The 23,623-nt window shown below is 33.5% G+C and overlaps 1 protein-coding gene across 2 annotated transcripts in view; it reads left to right on the top strand.

Moving 5' to 3' along the window:
- COL24A1 (collagen type XXIV alpha 1 chain) overlaps positions 1-23,623 on the top strand; it is a 287,223-nt gene that overhangs the window by 188,562 nt on the left and 75,038 nt on the right. For both annotated transcript variants that reach the window (XM_025052104.1, XM_025052103.1), the window contains exons 34-39: positions 3,488-3,541; positions 4,004-4,057; positions 5,430-5,483; positions 5,638-5,745; positions 19,908-19,961; positions 21,568-21,675. In XM_025052104.1, coding sequence (XP_024907872.1) covers positions 3,488-3,541; positions 4,004-4,057; positions 5,430-5,483; positions 5,638-5,745; positions 19,908-19,961; positions 21,568-21,675 — 432 coding nt within the window. The remainder of the gene's footprint in view (positions 1-3,487; positions 3,542-4,003; positions 4,058-5,429; positions 5,484-5,637; positions 5,746-19,907; positions 19,962-21,567; positions 21,676-23,623) is intronic.

The following is a 23,623-nucleotide window of genomic DNA, read 5'->3' as shown; positions in this document are numbered from 1 at the left end:
TCCATGATTATGCCATACTTTTGCTCTGCACTGTGTATCTACTGGTAATAAAAGGATGGCTGAGATATGGTCCCTGACTCCTTTAGGAATTTATAATCTAATCCAGAGTATAATCATATAAAAGATCATTATGTTGCAGTGTGTTAGACCCAATTATTGAGATATTCACAAGGCAATTTAGGAGCACTTCACATGGGTAAAGGGAAGAAGAAGACTTGGGGCGGTGGAGATGGGCAAGAAATGAGATGAGTTTTAAGAAATGAGTAAAGTTAGCCATATGAAAAGAGGGAATAAGGAGAAGGAAATTCCAGGAAAAGGGTTGTTTTGAGCAGGAACATGCAAACATGAGACAATATGGATTCTTTGATGCTTAAAATCAAAGCAAGGAGTGAAGTTATAGATGAAATAGATTATGAAAAGTCTTGTGTACTCTGTTAAGAAGTTTGAATTTTTATGTTCTGTGCTTTTATAAGTAATTGTAGAGTATAAGCAAGGCAGTGATAAAGTCCGATTTGTATATTTGGAGGATAACTCCTTCAGTCACATGGAAGTTGTATTTTAGAAAGCCAAAGTGAAGACATGTAGATCTACTAAAAGCTTGTTGCATTCATCCAGGCAAAGAATCTTGACAGTCTGAACTAAAGTCATAGGCATAGAAAAGGAAAAGAGAGGATGGATTTGAGAAGCATTTGTTTATAAATTCTATAGAACCTGCATATTTGTGGAATATGGGAAGTAAAGGGAAAAGAGAAGTAATATATTGATCCCAGAGTTGCAGGTTGTACAACAGGATGCATGGTAATATCCTTTTCTGAGACCAATGAAGAATGTTAAGAAGGTTAAGGTCATAATCTGCTAATGTTTCCAAAACAAATGGTTCACAAGTAGCAGAACCTGGCTTTGAATCCACATTTGACTCAAGAGGTAATGCTGATAACCTATACTAATCTGTACCCTCTGAGCCTAAAGAAAGCTGAGAGAAGTCATGCCTCATAACTTGAAGTTTTTTTTAACAGAGTAGAAGACAAGAATTCTGTTGTGATAAGGATTAGAGGTTGAGAAAGTCAGTTGAGGAAAATATGCTGATTTAGAAGAGTGGTTGAGGATAACGGAAAAGGGAAATGACAAAAGACAAGTTAAAGAGCGTGTATACCTTACTAAAAGTCAAACTGAAGTAGGAGACTGTGAATTTGCATTATATTAATAATAATGGACAGTAATAGCGAATAATTATAGAGCATTTTCTGTGTGACTTGCTTATTTATATGCTTTGCCATATTAATGAATTATCACAGCACTCTATGAGATAGATGCAGTTGTTACTCTCATTCTACAGATGAGGAAACTAAGACATGAAATGGTTAAGTAACTTACTCAATAGCAATAGCTTGTAGTAGTAGTAGAGCCTACATTTAAATTTAGACAATCTCTTTCCATAACCCATTCTCTTAGCCACTGTGCCTCTCAACATGTAATGGTGCTACTTTGCATAAGTGTGTAATTTTTTCAAGCAATATTCAACTGGGAATATAAATGGAAAAAATGATTTAAGTGCTAATTCAAGATTGGTATAAGAAAATAGATATGAGGTCAGAATATCAGCTATCAAATTTAACACAAGAAAAGAGTAAAAGAAGCCAAAAGGAGATGACAGATTGGGAGAAATTAGGGACTGGGAGAGGACTATGATATTAAAAGCAATTTTGATATAGAAGTACTGAAAGAATTGGAATTCTCACTCGAGACAGAATTTTAATTTTAGAGTGGAATTTTAAATTCTGTAATTACTGAGGCAGAGAAGCAACCCAGGCAATCTTACTTCATAGTCCTTCCTCTCAAGTACTGTACTATATTGCCTCTCATAATAGTAAAGAAGTCACAAAGGTAACCAACAGAAAAAATTAAGTAACATAACTATGAAAACTTAGTGAAATGATGGTAAAACAGAGAGAGTATAATGGAACTAAACTTTATCAAGGTGATACATCAAGAAGTAAAGGTATACCTTCTGAATTAAAGAAGTAACTGCTAAGAGGTCTAAAAACAAAAACTGTTTTATAAAATAGTTGCCTCTGAGGAATGGGACTGAGGTTTTTTATTATAAGTCTGTCTGTACCATCATGTGTGTGTGCGTGTGTGTGTCTGTGTGTAGTTTTTGTTTTGAAAAAAGCAAAGTGAAAATGATTGCAGAAGCTAAGTCAAAATGGAAAACTGGATTTCCTTTCATCTGACATGACATAAATAATGTTTTAATCTGTAATAATTTTTAAAAAGCTTATCACCCATGAATCAGAACTATTAAAGAATCTCTGAAATATAGAAAGCAAACAGAAAACTTTTGGTCAAGGTAGTATTGTGAGCTAATACTTTAAACACCCCTCTATTCCAAAATCATGGGAATTATAGACTACATAATGTATGTGTTTGTTTATAATTGTACATCTACATAAATATATGTATGTATAGCATTTATAGCATATACACACACATACATTACACACACTTAGAGTGAGAGAGAGAGAAGGACAGAAAAGAAGAGAAAGGGGAGCAAGGAGAGCAGGGAGGGAAATGCAAAGCATGCTCAAAAACAAGATAAATATCTCCAAGAGACAAAATAAAAACAAACAAAAAAAAACCAAGTACAACAGCAATTGTAGGTGATCCAGGCCTAGAAATAGCCACTGAACAAACAGAAACTCATGGACATGAACAATGGACTAGTGGTTTCCAGAGGGTAGGGGACAGGAAGAGAGGAGAGAGAGGGAAAAAAAAGAAAAATTCAGATGAGATGATTGATATATATGTATATATGTGTATATATATTTTATTGAATATACAAAGATATAATTGTATATGTTTACATAAAAATAAATGAATTTTTTTTCCAAAAAAATAGAAAAATAGCCACTGGTTGCAAGAAGTTTTCAAGGTAAAAGGAACCAAAAGCTTCCCAACTGGACCCAACATAAAAGGAAAGAGTAGAATAAATGTCATAGATAGACAGATATAGTTTTATAGTGTGAAGAAATTTATCTTCTTTTGTGGCATATTTTATAAAACCAATAAAGAAAACTGAATTTTTAAAGGAAGTGAGTTCTGAGGGGCTCAACAGAAATGAATGGGAAGGAAAAAAATAGAATAGTAAGAATCCGAGAATAGAAAAATAGAAGAGGAAATGGAAGGTAGTTTGTCTTTGACCAAGAATTAAAGGATGAGAGGAAAAAATTAAAAGAAACTGGACTTAAAAGTCTTGATTTTAGGTTATGTTGTTTTGGCATTTAAACCATTAAAAAAAAAAAAAGGTCCTAGAAATCATCTGGTTTTGTGCCATTAAGTTTATAAAGGAGCAGACATCAAAGAACCTTTCCTGGACACAGATATCTCAACCTTGGGCTAAAAATTACCACCATCTTATGACATTGTTACTGCTTTTTTGTAATTGGTGAAAGAATGTGTACAAACCATGTGTCAAATCATTCTGTTCTAGGGACCTTCAGGTATTGAAGGAGAATCTGGTCTGCAAGGAGAGCCAGGTGCAAAGGTAACCTTCCTAAAGAGTAAAAGGGAAGTTCTCCAAACTTTCGTGATTGAATCCCCACTGTTTGCCACATTTTGGCAAAATCATCTTGAAAGCAGGTGAAGTACAGCATAAAAAACAGAAAGTGTTCTCAAATGAGAAAAAATATTGGTCAGAAAAATATTATCTGTATATACGTATACAGATTTCTATACATATATACAAATAACATGTATATAACAGATATACATCTATGATATATAAAAAATATAAAGTTATATATCATATACATATATATAGATAGATTATATATGAGGGAAGGGATACAAATGATAAAGCTAATGGGGCCAAGTATCAATAAATTAATCTGGAGCAAAGAAATGAGAAGTGGTTTTTAGAGCCCCTATCCTCATGATATGCCTTCCATAATTATTAGACATGCAGTTTTAGCAGGAAAGAGTTTACTCTTCCCCTTTGTTTCTTCAGGGAGATATTGGACCTGCAGGCAGTGTTGGAGTTGCGGGAGAACCAGGGTTACGGGTAAGTGCCTAATGGGCAATAGTCATTGAGAAACTGGGGTTTTCGGTAAGTACCTACTAGAAACCATTTTAATGCACTGCCCACCTATTACAGAGACTCAAAACTTAGCCTGAAGACTTGAAAAATTGCATAATAAACCTTTCTAGTGCATTATAGAAAAATTTTTGTCTTTAATCCATAATTTCAAAGCCACATGCCAAACTCTGTCCACATAGTAATTTAATAGCATTTAGAGTCCTAACTTTATACATCGTTTACTCAGAATCAGGTGTTCTCTGCAGAACCCTTTGCAAATGTGAGGAGTCACTGTGATTGTCATTAATGTTAGCATTAAGAAGAAATTCACAAATACTCACAATCAACTCTCAGGATATTTCCTGACCTAACAAGACAGACAAACTATTTAAATCTAATTTATGTTTTAAAAAACAGCAACAGAACACTAGTCATGCAAGGTTAACAAGATTCAAGGAAATAATTGGAAGCAGTAATTAGATAGCTTACAGAAGTTATTCTAATGTAGACAGGCTTTAATTTGATCTGTGGTAAATTTTTTTCCCAATATAAGAGTGCCCTAGATAATTTTGTGACCTTTTTTTTTTTTTTACTAGAATTCAAAGTAGGGAGAAATATTTTGCATCCAGTTTCTTTTTCATTTTCCCTGGTTTTTTGTTGTTGTTGTTGTTGTTTTGTTTTTTTTGTTTGTTTGTTTTTTGCAGAGTAGCAGAAAGTGTGAGATCAGAGTAATGGGAGTGCCAATGGTGGGACAACTGTGAAGACACACTGATTAACGTGCTTTTAAATAGTTTGGGTAGCAAGGGAGCAAGTACTACCTTTTTAGCTTCATAAAGGCTGGCTCTATCATTTCTATAAGCTCTGTATCTAGAGATAGCTTCTTGATGTACCAGGGACTTCATTTTTGCTTCTCTGTAAGAGAGAAAACACAAACTCTAAAAATCAGGTACACTGAATTTAACTAAATTGAGTTGTATTAATCCATGTCAATTCAATACAGCAAGGTACTATATAGTTTTGTGAGATGCAGTGTTTAACAGTCCTTGAACTCAGAAACACAGATCTAGCTGTGTAAATTTCCAGAGTTACCAAATGAATATGTTACCTTTTATTATCTAAAAGTTATTCATATTCTGGGACCATCTTATATTTGAATTTACAACACTATGACTCTTTAAATTATCTTCAGAGCTATTCTGGGAAAATTAAATCATGCTTATTATACTGTCTGATATTTCTTATAAATAAAATAGAAGTAAGAATAAATGTACACAAACCTGCTACTTTCTATAGATACCAGGGGCAAAAAAAATTATTTAGCAAAATAATAAATCTTATTGTTTCTGCTACAAAATAGGGTGAACCAGGAGCTCCTGGAGAAGAAGGTCTCCAAGGAAAAGATGGATTAAAGGTAAATTATATTTTAACATTATGTATAGATATTTTTGTTAAATCATTAAAGTATTACATAAAACTATTATTATATTCTAAATAAAAATCTGCTTATTGTGTGATATAAGTATTTCACTACTTTTCCTTTCTTAAAAAATTTTACTGGATTACAGGGGAACCCAGGAGGAAGGGGACTTCCTGGAGAAGATGGAGAAAAAGGAGAGATGGGCTTACCAGGGACTGCAGGGCCCTTGGGTAGACCTGGTTTAATAGGCCCTCCGGTGAGTACTGCTGGGTTCATTTTCAAATACTCAGTGAACTCAGACGCCACACACCCACCCCCACACCCACACACACACACACACCCCCTCTCTCTCTCTCTCTCTCTCTCTCTCTCTCTCTCTCTCTCACCGCCCCCCTTATTCATCTGCTGAGTAATTGGAGGTTGGAACTGTGGCTTGAAAGAGAGACAAACCAGGGAGTGATTATCAGCCTACCTAACATCCAAGGAAGAAAGACACTTTTTCCATGTGTCACATAAGCCATTTAACTTTATTTTTTTTTTCCTTCTACTTTATAGAGATATAATTGACACATAATATGTAAGTTTAAGGTATATAACGTGATGATTTGATATACGTATATATCGCTGAATGATTACCATAATAAGGTTAGTTAACATATCCTCCACCTAAAATAGTTACCTTTTGTGTGTGTGTGCTGGGAATTATAAAGGTTTTTTCTCTTAGCTACCTTCAAGCATACAGTCATCACTATGTTGTGTATTAGATCTCCCATAACTTATTTATCTCCTAATATAAATTTGTATAATCTCTGTTTCCATGAGTTGAGTTTTTTTAGATAACACTTATATGTGAGATCATGCAGTATTTGTCTTTCTCTGTCTGACCTATTTCACATAGCATAATACCTTCAAGGTCCATCCATGTTGTTGCAAATGGCAGAATTTCCTTCTTCATATAGCTAAATAATATTCCATTGTATCTATAAACTATATATATATAAAATATACACCATAGTTTTTCAAATATTGGTTGATAATGTATGCATTAGTTTATTTCTGGGCTCTTGATTCCTTTTCATTGGTCTATATATCTGTTTTAATGCCAGTACCATACTGTTTTGATTAATATAGTTTTGTATTGATACAGTTTGAAATTAGAAAGCATAATACCTCCAGCTTTGTTTTTCTTTCTCAAGATTGTTTTGGCTTTTGTGGGTCTTTTGTGGTTCCATGCAAATTTTAGTGTTATTTTTTTCTATTTCTGTAAAAAATGCTGTTGGAATCTTGATAGGGATTGCATTGAATCTATAGATGACTTTGGACATTTTAGCAATATTAATTCTTTATCTGTGAACATGATATCTCTTTCCATTTATTTATGTCATCTTCAATTTCTTTCATCAATGTCTGATAGTTTTCAGTGGAGAGATATTTCACCTCCTTGATTGTATTTATTTCTAAGTATTTTATTGTTTTTGATGCTATCGTTAATGAGATTGTTTTCTTTTCCAGATCATTTTCGTTATTAGTGTGTGGAAATGTGATGAGGTTTTGTAAGTTGATTTTTTTTGTCTACAGCTTTACTGAAATCCTTTATTAATTCTAACAGTTTTCGGTGGAGTCTTTAAGGTTTTCTATATATTAAGATCATGTTATCTACAAACAGACTTACTTTCTCCTTTCTAATTCAGATACCTTTTTTTTTCTCATGCCTAATTACTCTGGCTAGGACATCTAGTACTGTGTTAGAGAGGAGTGGTGAGCGTGGGCATCCTTGTCTTGCTCCTAGTCTTAAAAGAAAAGCCTTCAACCTTTCACTTTTGAGTATGATGTTAGCTGTGGGTTTGTCATGTTTGGTTTTATTATGTTAAGATTAATTTCTTCTAAACCCAATTTATTGAGAGTTTTTATCATAAAAGTTCATTGAATTTTGTCAAATGCTTTTTCTGCATCTATTGAGATGATTATATGGTTTTATCTTTAATTCTATGAATGTGGTATATGACATTGATTAAGATGTTGAATCATACTTGAATCCCTGAAATAAATCCCACTTGATCATAGAGTATGATTTTTTTAATATACAGTTGACCCTTGAACAATATGGATGGTAAGGGCACCAACCTCTTGCACAGCTGAAAATCTGTATGTAACTTTTGACTCTCCCAGAACTTAACTACAGTCCCTCAGTATCCGCAGGGGATTTGTTCCAGGAATCCTTTCCCCACCACAGATACCAAAACCTGTGGATACTCAAATCTCTTATAAAAAATCGCATAGAATAATGTGTAGTCATCCCTCTGAATCTGTGAATTCCCAATCATGGATCAAAAATACTGGTTTCGACCTGTGGTTGATCGAATACCTGGATGCAAAACCCAGGGATACAGAGGGCTGACTTTATATTTATTTTAAAAAATCTGCATATAAGTGGGCCCACACATTTCAAACCTGTAGTTTTCAAGATTCAACTGTATTGTTGAATTTGGTCTGCTAATATTTTATTGAAGATTTTTGCATCTATTATGAGGGTACTGGCCTGCAAATTTTTTTCTTGTAGTGTCCTTGTCTGGTTTTGTTATCAGGGTATAGCTGGCCTCATAAAATGAGCTTGGGTGCATTCCCTTCTATTCAAAATTTCGAAGAAGTTTTTGAAAGATTAACATTAATTCTTTAAATTTTTGATAGAATTAATCAGTGAAACCTGGGTTTTTCTTTGTTGAGAGGTTTCTCATTACTGATTCAATCTCCTTATTCCTTATTTGTCTATTCAGATTATCTATTTCTTCATGATTCAGTCTTGGTAGTTAGTAAGAGTCCAGGAATGTATCCATTTCTTTTAGGTTTTCCAATTTGTTGGAAAATCACTGTATATAGTAGTCTCTTATGATCATTTGTTTTTCTGTGTCATTATTTATAATGTCTCCTCTTTCAATTTTTGTGCTCTCTTTTTTCTTGGTAAGTCTAGCTAAAAGTTTGTCACTTTTGTTTATCATTTCAAAAAACCAACTCTTAGTTTTGTTAATCTTTTCTATTGTTTTTCCAGTCTCTATTTTACCTATTTCTTTCCTAATCTTTATCATTTCCTTCTTTCTGCTAACTTTGGCCTTAGTTCTTCTTCTTCTACTTCTTTGAGGTATAAAGTTAAGTTATTTATTTGAGATCTTTCCCTTTTTTGATACAGGCATTTATAACTATGAACTTCCTACTTAGAACAGTTTTAGTGCATCTCATAAGTTTTGGTATGTTGTGTTTTTGTCTCAAGATATTTTTTCTTTCCCTTTTGATTTCTTTTTTAATCTATTGGTTGAGAATGTTTTTTGATTTCCATACATTTGTGAGTTTTCCAGCTTTTCTCCTGTTGTTGATTTTTAGTTTTATTTTACTGTGATCAGAAAAGATATTTGATATAATTTGTATCTTCCTGAATTTGTCGAAACTTATATCATGGCCCTACATATAATCTATCCTTGAAAATGTCCTATGTGAACTTGAGAAGAATATGTATTCTGCTGTTCAGTGGAATATTTTGTATCTGTCTGTTAGGTTTATTCGGTCTGGAGTGTTCGAAATCAGTTTCTTTATTGGTTCTCTGTCTGGATAATCTAGCCATTGTTAGATAGAGGTGTTAAAGTTCCCAACTATTATTATATTGCTCTTTATTTCTCTTTTTATTTCTGTTAGTGTTTACTTTATATGCTTAGGTGCTCCAAAGTTTGGTGCATAAATATTTATAATTAGTATGTATTATTCATTAATTGACCCCTTCATTATTATATAATGACTTTCTTTTTCTCTTGTGACTGCTTTTAGTTTAAAGTATATTTTATCTTATGTGTGTAGCTATTCTTGCTTTCTTTTGCTTAAAATATCTTTTCCCATACCTTTACTCTCAGTCTTTGTGTATTCATAAAACTTAAGTCAGCCTCTTGTAGGCAGTGTGTAATTGGGTCTTGTTGCTTTATCCATTCAGACATTCTAGGACTTTTGATTGGAGAATTTAATTCATTTACGATTAAATCAATTATTGACAAGTTAGAGATTTTTATTGCTGTTTTGTTAATTGCTGACTTTTGTAAATCATTTCTTCCTTGCTTTCCTCTCTTGCTACCTTCCTTTTTGACTTTGCAAATTTTTGTAGCAGTATACCTTGACTCTTTTATCATAATTTTGTATATCTACTACATGTTTTTTCTTTGTGACTCACATAAAATATAACATCCTATTTCAAACTGATAACAACTTTGATAGCATGCAGAAACTTTACACTTTTACTTCTTTCTCCTCTTTCACATTTCACATTTAATGTTATAGTTTATATCTTTTTATGTTATGTAACCAGTACCAAATTATTGTAGTTATAGTTATTTCATTCATTTGTTTTTCAACTTTTAAACTAGAGTTGTGATTTGCACATCATCATTATAGTATTAGAGAATATGAATATATATTTATCTTTGCCAGTGAGTTTTACGCTTTCGTATATTTTTACATTAGTAATATCCTTTTATTTCATCTTGAAAAATATTCTTTAGCATTTCTTATGAGACAGGTTTAATGGTGGTAAACTCTAGCTTTTTGGAAGGAGGAAAAGTCTTTATCACTCTTTGTTTCTGAAGGACAGCTTTGCAAGGTATAGTATTCTTGGGTAACAGGGTTTTTTTCTTTCAATATTTTGAAGATATTTCATTGTCTCCTGGACTGCAAAGTTTCTGCTGAGAAAACTCCATGTAGTTTTAGGAGGGGATCTCTTGTATGTGACGAGTAACTTTCTGTTCCTACTTTCAAAATTCTTTCTTTGACTTTGACTTTTGACACTTTAATTATAATCTGTCTCAAAGTAACCCTTCTCAAATTCAACCTATATCAGGCCCTTAGTGCCTCAAGAATCTAGATGTCTATTTATCTCCCCAAGTTTGTGACATTTTCAGCTATTATATCTTTAAATAGACTTTCTGCTCCTTTCTCTTTTTCTTCTCCTTCTGGTATTCCCATAATGCATATAGTTTAATTTGGTACTATCCTCTATATATCATAGGCTTTCTACACTCTTTTTCTTTTTTTCTTTCTTTTTTTTTTTTTTTATTCCTCTGGATGATTTCAAATGACTTGTCCTTCTAGTTCACTGATATTTTTCTTCCGCTTATTTAAGTCCATTGTTGAAGCTCTCTTTTGAATTCTTTGGTTCAGTCATTGTATTGTTCACCTCTAGGATTTTTTTATGGTTTCTATTACTTTGTCGAACTTCTCACCTTGTTCAAGCATTGTTTTCCTAATTTCATTTAGTTTTCTGTGTGTCTTATAGTTCACCGAACTTCTTTAAGAGGATTATTCTGAATTCTTTGTCGGACAGTTCATAGATTTCCATTTCTTCAGTGTCAGTTATTAGTTTAGGACTAATCAAGGAAGCTTTATTACTTTCTTTTGGTATTGTTACATTTACTTGATTCTTTATAATCCTTGTATCCTTACTTTGGTATTTGAGCATTTGAATAAGCAGTCTCCTCTTTCAGACATTACAGATTTGTTTTGGCAGAGAGAGAGCGTCACCAGTCTGCTTAGCTTGGGGTACTGGATGGGTCAGCTGGTAACATTTGTGGGCAAGTACAGCTTACTACTTGGGTCTCCAGTTGGGCGAGGTCCCTACTCATATTCTGAGGCAGAGGTAGGGTTGGCTGATCTCTGAAGTTAAATTGGCCTCCTGACTGGGCTCCACATTCTAGTGGGGACACTGAATAGGCACCCTGGTTAGAGCAGAATACTAGTTGTACTGAGTGGTCAGGCAGGGTCCCTAGTTGGTCTCTACTGTTATCTCTGGTAGGGTGAGGTCTCAGGCTACATTTCCTGGAAAAGCAGTATCACTGATTGGACTCTGCAACTGGGCAGGGCCTCAGGCTGTGCTCCCTAAATGAATGGTGCCACTGGCTGGACTCCATGTTCAGGTGGAGCCACAAGCATGGCTTCACAGTTGGACAGATCTTCAAGCTCAGCACCAAGTTTGGGCAGAGTTTCAGGCTGTGCTTCATGATCGGTTAGGCCACTGGCTGTGCTCCTATGTTGCGTGAGGCTGCTTGCCATGTTCTCTAGTCATGTGTGGCCTCCAGCTGTATATCACAGTTGGTTGGGGCTGGAGACCGTGCTCAGTGGTTAGGTGGGGTCACTGTCTGGGCTCCTTTGTTGGGTGGGGCCACAGGCTATGCTCTGCACTTGGACAGGGTCACTGGCTGGGCTCCCTGTGTTTAGCAATTAGACAGGATTGTAGGCTAAACTCTATTGCTGGATAGGGCTGTTGGCTGGGCTCTGCAGCTGGGTAGTACCATAGGCTGGGCTCCAAGGCTGCCCAGGGTCACTCTTCAGGTTCCCTGGTTTTGAGGGGTCAGAGGCTATGCTTAACAGTTAGTCAAGACTATCATCTTGGCTCCCTGACAGAGTAGGGCTCTAGTTTTGACTCCACAGCTGCCCAGATTCTCTGACCCAGCATCCTGGTCAAGCAGGGCAAGATTGATAATGGTTGCAAATTTGCTAGATATTGGGTATGATTGCAAATTTGCTTCCCTGCCCAGGCAGAGCCATATAACGGACACCACAGCAGCTATGATCCTTTGGCTGGGGTTCCAAATCATACAGAACTGCCAAACAAGCTCCCTGACCAGACAGGGTCATTAGCTCAGCTCTATAGATGGGAAGACTCACTGGCTGGGATCTCTGCTCGGGAGAAGATGCAAACAGGAATGCAGTCTACCAAGATCTGAGTGCTAGTTATTGTGAACCCCAGCCCTCTTCTCTGGCTCTGACTGATCCCCAGTGGTTAAGTCCCCAGATTTCCCCTAGTGATCTTCATGAAGTGAGACCTGAATGGGCCACCCTGGAGGCATTTCACAGTGCTGGGAGAGCTGATTGTCCACTTTGGGTTCTCTTTTTCCACTGAGGAAATGATAGGCCAAGGGGTCCTACTCAGTGTAGTGCTCTGCTAGCCTGAGGAAAGAACAATGCAATCAAAGTGAAACCTCTCCTCTTAGTCTCTAATGTGGTCCTTCTTAGTCTCTGTGGCTCAGGAGGTGCTTCAGACTCACTCTCAGGTTGTGAGATTTCACAGTGGTGTCTTATATATGGATAATTGCTACTTCACCTTCTTTCAGGCAGGGGAGGGCCTGAAGTCAGGAATGATGATGTCATCTCAGCTATGGAACTTCTGTGATAAAGTGCTTGAAGGAGAATATTTTGTGTTTTCTTAAATTTGGTTTGATTGACAATTTCTGATTTTTATTTATGGAACTGACATTATTCTTATAGAGTAACATCCTAGATCCAAAATGAAATAAAAATTCTTGCAAGCATAATTTATTAAAGTCTAATCTTAAATTATAGTATTACTTCAAAGGAAATTCTGTTATATTGAATAAATTCTCTCATCTAAGGGGAAATGGAAGATGTAAATAAATAATGAGAGCAGCTTCTCTCTTGCTTAAATGCTTCATTTACGATGTTCATTGCATTCTTCCAGATAAGTTCTTACTGGTCATTTTACTGTTTTACTTTACTGTTCCCTCTTCCTTATCTCATATCTTGAAATATGGATTCTCCCCAAGATTATTCTCTATTTATTTCTGTAAACATTCTTGCCTTTGAAGATATTTTCATACTTTGGAGTCATCACTTGTGACTCTACCAAAAAATGATTTCTCTTTGCTCTGGACCCGGCAGTCTTATTCAGCCTTTTAAAGACTGTAAGTTAACTTTAAAGCCTGTAGGTCTCTTCCCCCAGGGAGATCATAGTTCTTCAAAAGTAGAGGCTCTGTCTTTACTCCTTCCTATAAACCACAGTGTCCAGTACTTTTGTGGTCCAGATTTCTACATGGGGCTTAGTAAAGACTGAAGGGGTGATCATGAGTAAACCAATCATGCAAGAAGATTGGTAAACAAAGTAGTCATGAACAAAATTTGGAGTCTTCACATTTTTCTATGTGTTTCTCTTCCTTCAGCTTCTGACATCCAATCATTGTATGTCTTATCAATGATAGTCCTTACCCCAGTTATCTCAATTAGATTTCCAAGAATTTAAGAGGAAACTCTATCTGGAAGATTACAACAAATACCATAAATGAAGCACAAACTGTCCATCTCACCATTCATATCAAGTACCCATGATTGTAATTCTTTTGACAATAATTAAAATGACGCTATATCACCTCTTAATTAAAATAATAGATAATTATATCAGCATATTTCAAAGTGACATTTGAAAATTGAGGATGAAACAGAAGGGTCACCTGGATTTGAGCATTGGCAAATTGAGTCTTTTCCCCCCAGTTTTACAGAAGTTGTGAAGTGCTCATTTTTTCTCTGTCTTGCCCTCCTAGTGCTAGAAGACTATGATGGATGTTTCACTACAGCAAATACAAAGCATTATGGAGTCACTGCTACCCCCCTAAAAAAAAATATCTTAAACACCATTGGTCCAGACACTGAGCAATACAGTTTCACTTATATGCTGTCATAGAATCCTTCCAATAACCTATAAATGTTTTATTATTCCCCATTTTACAACTGACAAAACACAGACTCCAAGAAAACTAACAAGCTTATTATACATGGTAATATAGCAGATGGCATGGCTGGCTCTAGTTCCTTTATTTTCTGACTTCTGTGTTTTTAAGTCATACTTTCCATGAGGTAACAAGCCTTGGGCTTATATTTTGCCTTTATAGGGTTCTTGATAGTTTTTATCTTTTTTAGAGGATTCATCAGGCCTGGACCCACAGAGAAGGCAAGTAACAAGTGCCGAGGAAGTGTAGTTATCCTCCTGAGAATTTTTATCAAATTTGTTTCTATACACAAAGTTTATTAACAACTAGTACTTTATCATGGATTTTTTTTTTTTCAACCAACTAGCCTAGTTCTTTAGCAGAAACCTAGAAGTTGGTAGGGCGGGGAACACAACTAAGAAGCAGAAAGGCCTAACCATGCCATAGTATAACACAGCCAGAAATTCCAGATAGAGATGATGAAGCATGACAGTTGATGATTGATGAAAAAGGGGCTCAAAAGAAGGCATGGAAAAATGATAAACACAGATTTCATCTGCTTTATAATTTTTCCCAGGAACAATCCTGCCTTGTACACATCTTTGGTGCCTTTTTTAGTAACAACACATGTGCATTTCTTTTTTATTCTTTTTGTTGTTCTCCTTGGAATTTTAAATGCCTTTCAGCTCATAAACTCTGTAAAAATACCATGGCATATTTTTTCAAAAGAATTTTATGATCCAAGGAACTATTGCTTAATCAGACAGACTGCTGTTGGATTTATTTTTGCACTTTAAAAAATTCTTCCTTAGGCAGTGTCACAAAGATGCTACTTTAAATTCTTAAAAATTAAATAAGAAAGTGAGAAAAAGTAATTAAACTTTTTTAAAGTAAAGAGATACTCTTCTTTCTAGAAGATTGAGAAATGAGATCTGGGTTGAAAAATAAGGCAGAGGACCATCAATAACAAATTCTTAAATTCAAGACGTAGACTTTTTTGAATAGAAGAAAAAATTGTCTATTTTATGTGTGAATTCTGTGCGAAAATGTTCAGTTGTCTAAATGCATAACTCTGTATGAGAAAAGAGTTTGGAAGCATCTGAGAAGAAACATCTGCCTGACGTATGGTCTGTCATCCATTTCTAAAAAAAAAAAAAAAAAAATCTATCACTGTGGTATCAAAGATCTAAATAGATGTGACTATGGACTCCAAAATTGAATGTGTAAAATGAAATTGTCTTGTTTTATTCTTTTAGGACAAAACTTGTTTAAATTTATTGAAGTGTGATTTTTCCTATGTGTTTAGGGTGGTATAAAATGAGGTAAAGGTGACTATTTTAAGAGAAAGTTAAACAAAATAAAGCACTGTTTCTAAGAAGCCTTTTAAGGATCTTAAGAGTAAAGTCAGAAAGATGAGGGTAATGTCAGTAGTTAGAGAAGAATGAAAAGATATACATGACTCTTGTTTCTGAAACTGCTTCCTCGGAAACCCTGAAAATTAATCAGTTTGGAAATATGAGGTCAGTGACATTAAGGAGTAAAGAATAACCTAAATCTTTATCCTCTGAAAGATTCTTATATGACTTTGGTCTTAGGCTTATTTGTTCTGAACAGTTGCGCCTTAAAGCAACTCAGAAATAGAAAGAACCCTGCAACGACCACTATGCAAGAATTGTTCAAACCCTTGCTCTACCACTAAAGAGCTGTACATTGCTGGGTGAGTCATTCTTTCGTTTCTGAGTTTACACATTACATATAATAAAGGGGTTGGAGCTATGCAGAACATCCCAAGAAAATTGTGTCAGGAAGGATGCTGAATGGGCTCCTCCTGTTCCTTCTATTCCTGCTTAAGTCCTAAAAGACCCTTGAATGAAAATGTAACATATTAGCTTCTCTATAGGCTTTCTTTAGAAGAAAAAGTTCCATAGCTTTAAAAAAAGTATTAGCTTAGATATTTCCAATTTTTAATTACCCTTATAAACTGTGACTCTATTAAATGTATTTGTTTATTCACTAATTCAACAAAGTTTATGAGTGCCTTATATGAACTAAGAACCCTGATAAGCATTGCAAATAACAAGGGGAACAAGATTAGTGAAATCCCAGTCTCAGATTTTATGATATTGTGGAGGAAACTAACAATAGACAAGATCATTGCAGGTTGTGATAAATGCATGATGGAAATAAATAGGGTGATGAAAAAGAATAATTAGTCAAGGAAAAGGAAGCCAACTAGTTCAAGTTAGAGAAGGCTTTTTCCACTAGGGCAATAAGAGAAGGCTTCTCTGGATAAGTGAGGATTAAGTTGAGACCTAAAGAATGAAAAGGAACCAGTCACGCAAAAAACTTGGGGAGATCCTTCAAAGTTTATGGACAAGCAAGGGCCAAGATGTGGAGGTGGGAATAATCTAGGCATTTTTGTAAAACTAAAGAGAAGTTATTACAGCTGCATCATAGTAAATAATAAAAAGTTGTTTGAGATGAGCTTGAAGAAATAGATAAGAAGCAGATCATGAAGGACCTTTTAAACAATGCCAAGAAGTTTAAGTTTTATTCAAAGTATAATGAGAAGCCATAAAAAGGTTTCAAGCAGAAGAACATAGTATTTAAAGGGAATCATTCTATAACTTCCAAACTTTAATAATAGCTAGCGTTATTGGCCATCTCAAGGGATAAAATAAATTCTGGGAAATAAATAGAACAAAATAAATTTGAATTACAAAAACATATTATGTACCAAGACAATTCAACATAGAAAGAATGGTCTTTGTTGAAAAAAAATAGTACCTCAACAACTCGATACTCACATGCAAAAGAATGTTTGACCCTTCCTTTACTACACACAAAATTAACTCAAAATGGGTATTAGACCTAAATGTAAGAACTAAAACTATAAATGTCTTGGAAGAAAACATAGGAATAAACCTTCATGACCTTGGGTTATGTTTTCTTAGATAGCACCAAAAGTATGTGACAAAAGGAAAAATAGATAAATCGTACTTCATTAAAATCAATAGTCTTATGCTTCACAGAACACCATCAAGACAGCAAAAAGACATCCACAGAATGGGAGAAAATATTTGCAAATCATATATATAAAGGTACTTTATCCAGAATATATATAAAAAAAAACTCTTATAGCTCAATAATAAAAAGGTAAATAACCCAGTTTAAAAATGAGCAAAGTAATATTTTTTTAAAAAATGAGCAAAATATTTAAAGATATTTCTCCAAAGAAGATAAGCAGTTGACCAATAAGCACATGAAAAAAATGCTGAATATCTTTCACTATTAGGAAAATGCAAATAAAAACCACAATGAGATACCACATCACATCCACTAGGGTGGTTATTTAAAATATAAATAAATAACAAGTGTTGATGAAGTTGTAAAGAAATTGGAACCCTTATACATCGCTGGTGGGATATAAAACAGTGCAACTACTTTGTTAATCAATTTGGCAGTTTCTCAAAATGTTAAACAGAGAGAGACAGTATGACCCAGCAATTCTAATCCTAAATGTATACTCAAGAGAATTTAAAAACAGGATTCATATAAAAGCTTGTGCATGAATTTTTATAGAGGCATTATTTATGATAGCCCAAAAGTAGAAACAATCCAAATGGTCATCAACTGATGAATTAATAATGTTTATTAATAAACGTATGTTCGTGCGAATGGACTATATTTGGCATTGAAAAGGAATGATATACTGATATATGTTACAACATTGATGAACCTTGAAAACATTATGCCTAGTCAGGAAAGCCAGTGATAAGAGATCACATATTATATGAAATGTCTCAAATAGGCAAATCTACAGAGACAGAAAGTAGATCAGTGCTTTCCTAGGGTTGGGGGCGGGAGGGTGAGGGGAGTTGGGAAGAAATGGGAAGTGTCTCTTTTAGGGGTGATGAAAATATTCTAAAATTATGTGGATGGTTGTAGAATTCTGTAATTATACTAAAAACCATTGAATTATACACTTTAAATAGATTCATAATGTGGTACATGAATTATATCTCAATAAAACTGTTAAAAATAGATGTGATGTGTTACTTCTGAGACAATACAGCTACTCCCACAAAGTTTAAAATAATCAGTAGGAAATCACAACTCCTTCCTCTATTTTATGAGTAGGCTGAACATCAAGCCAACTATTTTGTCAGTGTGACATTTATATAAAGACATTCTTATTTCTGTAATTATTGAAGAAACCTATTAAAACACGCACATTGTAGAAGATGTTGCTGTTTTTTCAGTCTTCCCTGTGAATCTCTAAATACACAAATGGTTGCAGTCATATTAACTTTTAATAGCCAACATTTTGGAGCAAAATATTACATGGGTGTTTGAGAACAAGCAGTATAATAAACAAACCTAATATCAATGGAAGTTTATACTCCCCCACCCTCGCCCCAAAAAAAGGAAAAACAATCTGTCTTTGAAGAGAGGAGAAAAAATGTGAATAGAAGAACCCAGAAGACCTTTCTGATAATAATGACAAAAGAAAATTCAATGCAGAATACAGGCACCTCTTTTTTCACACATAATGAGTTCTCCAAATAAGTGCAAGTTTACTGAGCGAAATGATCTGAGATCCATTATTGGGTTCTTCAGTATAAAATCTAGTCCTTTCTAAGCTTTACATGTATTATGTCATTTAATATTAATAATCCTATCAAGAAATAGTATTATAACCCTATTATATAACAGGAAACTGAGGACTTTAAACATTAAATAATCTACCTATGATCATACAGCTGTTAGGTGGCAGAGCCAGAATATGAAACTGGAGCAGTTTGACTTTTAAAATCTCACACCATTAACCTCTGTGACAGTCAATCAGCCTCTTTTTAAATTCATATTAGCCACAAAAAAGTGTCAGGTTACTGCAACTATCGTTTCAACCTCTGGATGCAGCTAGAATTACAGCAATAGAACTTAACTGCTGTGACCTCTAAATTTAGCAACTTTCTGGGGCTAGAAGAGCATTTGCTCAAGAGCATAGGTTATGAGTCATTTCCTTAGGTATCTGTTTATTCGTTCAACAAATATTTATCAAGAGCCTACATAGCACAGTGGTAAACCACAATTTATTTCTTGTCTGCCTCATTTTTGGAGTTTGTCAAGCTTTGGGACACATATTTGAGATTTCCATTTTCATCTCCAAATGATGCAAAGAATGCTATGATTAATTATTAGCCATTTTAGAACTTGCAACCTGGCTTACTGTGAATCCCTTTTAAGCCTGACCATTACTGACCTGCAAATTCACATGGCATCTAAAATATTTTAGTCACATTTTACTTAAAAAAAAAAGTTTATATTGTTTCTACTTATATCTAAACTAGATTAAAATGAAAATATTGTTTTAAACAGTTCGATACGACTACCTCCTTTTTCTCCATGTATTTTCTTCCTTTTTTTTCTTCTCCTATCGAAGAATATTTCTTTAATTCTCTACTCCAATGAGATTTTGAAATTCTCTCTCACTACGATTAGATATATTTTGTAATCCTATACATTCAACAAGATGTTGAATGTACAGCAGCTCATAGAAGTGCTGAAATGGATATGTTTGGATCTACTTTAATTATATTCTTGCTAATTAAAATGGGTATACTGAAACCCAGTAATTTTCTTCCTATAATAAAGAACTGTTCAATTTTGTCTATCTTAGCCAGTCTGTGTATGTGAATTTTACTTACTAGTAACAGCTGTGCTTCTAAATCATCATGACCTCTTTTTAAATAATCACACAAACATAGTATTGTGGAAAAGTAACTCTTATTTTCACTTAGTATTCAATTCAGTGATTTTGTCATATAACTATTTAAACATTCCAATACTTTCTTTAATAATTTATTTATTTTTTATATTGAATATTCAGGGACCTGAAGGAATCATGGGACTTCTGGGACAAAGAGGTCGTCCAGGAAAAAAGGTAAACTTTTTTTACAACTTTTTATGTTGGTTTTCTTTCTTCTGATGTGCCCAGTGCTCCATAGAATGCGGTGGTCTTTTTGTTTGCACTATATATAAAGTAATAAATATACACCTGGCTTAAAAGAGGACATTTGTATAAATTAATATTTAATTTCTCTTAGATGTACTTATCACCTTAATTATTTGAAGGCAAATTTTCAACTTTATGGTTTCCAAAAAGATCTTTGCCTTTCCTTCTCCTCTTTGCCAAAAACTGTTTAGTAGACCATAGGCTGGAAAAGAGAGAAAAGGAAAATACTATACCATTTGCTCTATTTAGTAGCAACTTTAGTAAAATGTTTAAGAGAAAGGAATATGACTAGAATTATTTCTGGGTTTGTTATTAATGTGTTTTTCTTGATTGAAAAGGTTAACGACTGATTTTATTTTTCCACATTAACTAAGAAACAAATTAAGAATGTTTTATTTGCTTCTTTTATATTTTACTTAAAAAGTGATATATTTTTAAAATTTTAGCACATCATAATTAAAAATTTATTTTTATATGGGATCAATAATTCATCTGAGTATTGGTGAAACAGAAATTATTTCCCCATTAACATCCAATTGTTCTGAATATATTTACTATAACTTCAAATCACAACATATTCTAGTTTCCAAAGTCCAATTTTATCATTTCTGCTAATATACAACTACTTCATCTTTCTCATAATTTGGGGGCAGTATGAGATATTAAAAAATAAAGAAAAATGAATTAAATAAATTTTAGTTGCCATTCTTGCTCATAAATATTGAAGTCTCTTTTTATCATATATAATTTTATGCCAAAATCAACACTATAAGTGGGACAATAGAAATCCTTACAATATCCTGCACCCTTGAGAAAGCCTATAAATTATGGTGAATGCTAAAAATTTTCTGATTGACTATGATTGCAGTTTAGTGTTTCTTTGTGTTTACTTGAATATCAATAATAGAACAGGTTGGTTCCCATGTACAGAAAATGAATTATATCACTTAATGTTATTTAAGAGCAGCTATATTTTGGTATTAGAGAATGATCGGTCAGCCAAATGGAAAACAGAAGGTAACTAGTTTTCAGAAGTATGTGAGATGATATATAACTGTTACAGATTTTTAAAGGCAAACTTCAAACCAGTGAGTGATCATCCCGAATATATAGAACTGTGCACTAGAGCCTTTTGCATTTAACAGAGCTTTGTGGCACTGAAGTTCTCTGTAGAAAGAGGCTTCTTGTTTTCCCATAATTACAGTAAATATATGAATGCATGCATGCGTACATATATGTATACACATACATAAATTTCAAAATAGAAAACTTGGTTATTTATAAATCATCATAAGTACCAGGTCTCCTTTGCTTGTTTGGCCAAAATTCTTTTAACTTCTTTTTCCAAAATTTCTTTTAATTATATTTTTAAGATAACCTATTTGGTGATGGTATGTTATAATAGCCAGCAAAGTTACTAGTTATAGAATTTTACTTACAGAATATCTTCTGGAGTCATTCAGGTATATTATATAGTTAACCTAAGTATAAATTTGGTTTTTTCTTACTTTTTTCTTATTAATGACATCCACAGGGTGATAAAGGACAAATAGGGCCCACAGGAGAAATTGGAAGCAGAGGTGCTCCTGGACAAATTGGGGAAAGTGGTCCTAAAGGTGCCAGAGGAACTAGAGGTGCTGTGGTTAGTATTTGATTTGTTTCCAGAATTGAGTTCACTGTGGATGGAAAAGAAATGCATCCATGTCCTTAAAGCTTCGTCCCTTGATTAATTTTACAGAGAAAGCAATAGTTCCATTGAAAATAATCTATCTCCATGGGATGTGGAGAATTGTAAGCATTCCACAGTACTTAAATGGCTTAGTGGTTTCTGGACATGAAAAAGGAAAGGGGAAAAAACTCAAAATGGAAATAAAATATGAAATGAGGTTTAAAAATATCAGATTATAACTCTTAACCTAAGTAGGAAAGTTTAAACGCCTTGCACTTAAAATCAGGATTTAATATCTGCATAAAACTGTGCTGTCATGGTTGACAAATTGCTTTGAAAACTAGGTTTACTTGAAAATAGGTTTTCTTTATATGCTTGTACTCCACGTGCTTATCTAGAGATTATTTTTCTAACCAATTGCGATGTCTCCATAACATCTAATAATACTTAATTTTGAGCATGAACTTTGCACGATGTTAGAAACAAAGGTAACGTGATACTTCTGAACCTATAATATCAAAATTATATTGCTAATATATTTGGACCTGTTCAGAAAGTCACAGCATGAGAGATACAAATATTAAGAGATTATCCAATTTAGTTTTTTCATGTTTCATAAACTTATTTATAAAATGCATGTGTATTTCCTAGTCTCCATTTAAATGTTACAAATGGTAGACTTTTCACCAAGGCCTTCTGGAGAACCCATCTGTTGTCTGAGGAAGGTTTGTCAGAGGCTCATTTTAAGCATTCCATCCCTTACGGTCATCTTACTACTCCAGGTCTTTCTTACTTTCTTTAATTTAAATTACTAATATTTTTTTTGTCTTTGACTTATTCATTCAACAATATTGTATAATGTGAATAATTTTTAATGAACATAAGAACTAATTTACCCAAAGTGTATTGCCTTCAGAGTAGGCTCCTACTTTGGATTTTCTCTAAAAAGAATATTCACTTTTTAAATTTTGACACATGTTCCCGAACTACTTTCCAAATGTGCACTTCACCAAATGTACATTTCTCTCACCAATATTCATGTTAACTCTTTTGATGTTTGCCAATCTGATAATTGAAAAAAATGTGTCTCATTTTCTTTGTATTTACATTTCCATGATTGCTGCTAAATAATTTGTATTTTTTTCTTTGGAAGTTGCCTGTTTATATGCATGCTTTACATGCTTTTCTATTAGGTTGCCTTTTTCTTATTGATGTGTAATAGCTCCTTATATATTTTAGGAGTTATTAATATATTTTATTAAATATGTTATAAAATATATTACAAATTTATTTCCTTTTCTTTTATTTCCTTTAATATTGTTTATGATATATCTTTTCTGTACAGAAGATTTTAATTATTACATAGTCAAATTTGTCGGTCTTTTCCTATGTAGTTCTAGGTTTTATTTTATTTGTTAGAAATGTATTCTATACTTAAAGTATATAAAAATATTCATCTCTATCCTTCTTCTAATACTTTTATAGCTTTATTTTTACTCTTAACTCTTTAAAGCATAGTTGTTTGTTTTTGGGTATGATATTAATTATAAAGGACTAATTTTCTTCTTTTCAAATTGATAACCAGTTGTCTCAATACCATTTAATAAACAATCAATTTCCCACTTTTCTGAAATGCTACCCTCACTGTTAACTAAACTCTCAAATATTCTATCTTTTTTCTATTTTCTTTAATTTTCTCTTTTCTTCTCTGAATCAGTCTGTTTCTGGGTTAATACCACATTATTTAAATTATTACATTTTTACAGAATCTTTTGCAATCTCTTGAACCAAATACTCCATAAATCATTTTTCAGAAGAGGTCAGCTCTTACAATGATTTTCTCTATCATGTAAATTTAAGAATCAGCCTGTCAAGTTCCTCTAATATTGAATCTTTCAGTAGAGAAACACCATATATCTTT

Source organism: Pteropus alecto, unplaced genomic scaffold (genome assembly GCF_000325575.1).
Source record: "Pteropus alecto unplaced genomic scaffold, ASM32557v1 scaffold25, whole genome shotgun sequence".
NCBI lineage: Eukaryota > Metazoa > Chordata > Mammalia > Chiroptera > Pteropodidae > Pteropus > Pteropus alecto.
Note: the sequence above shows the minus strand (reverse complement) of the source record. Positions and strands in the feature narration are given on the sequence as shown.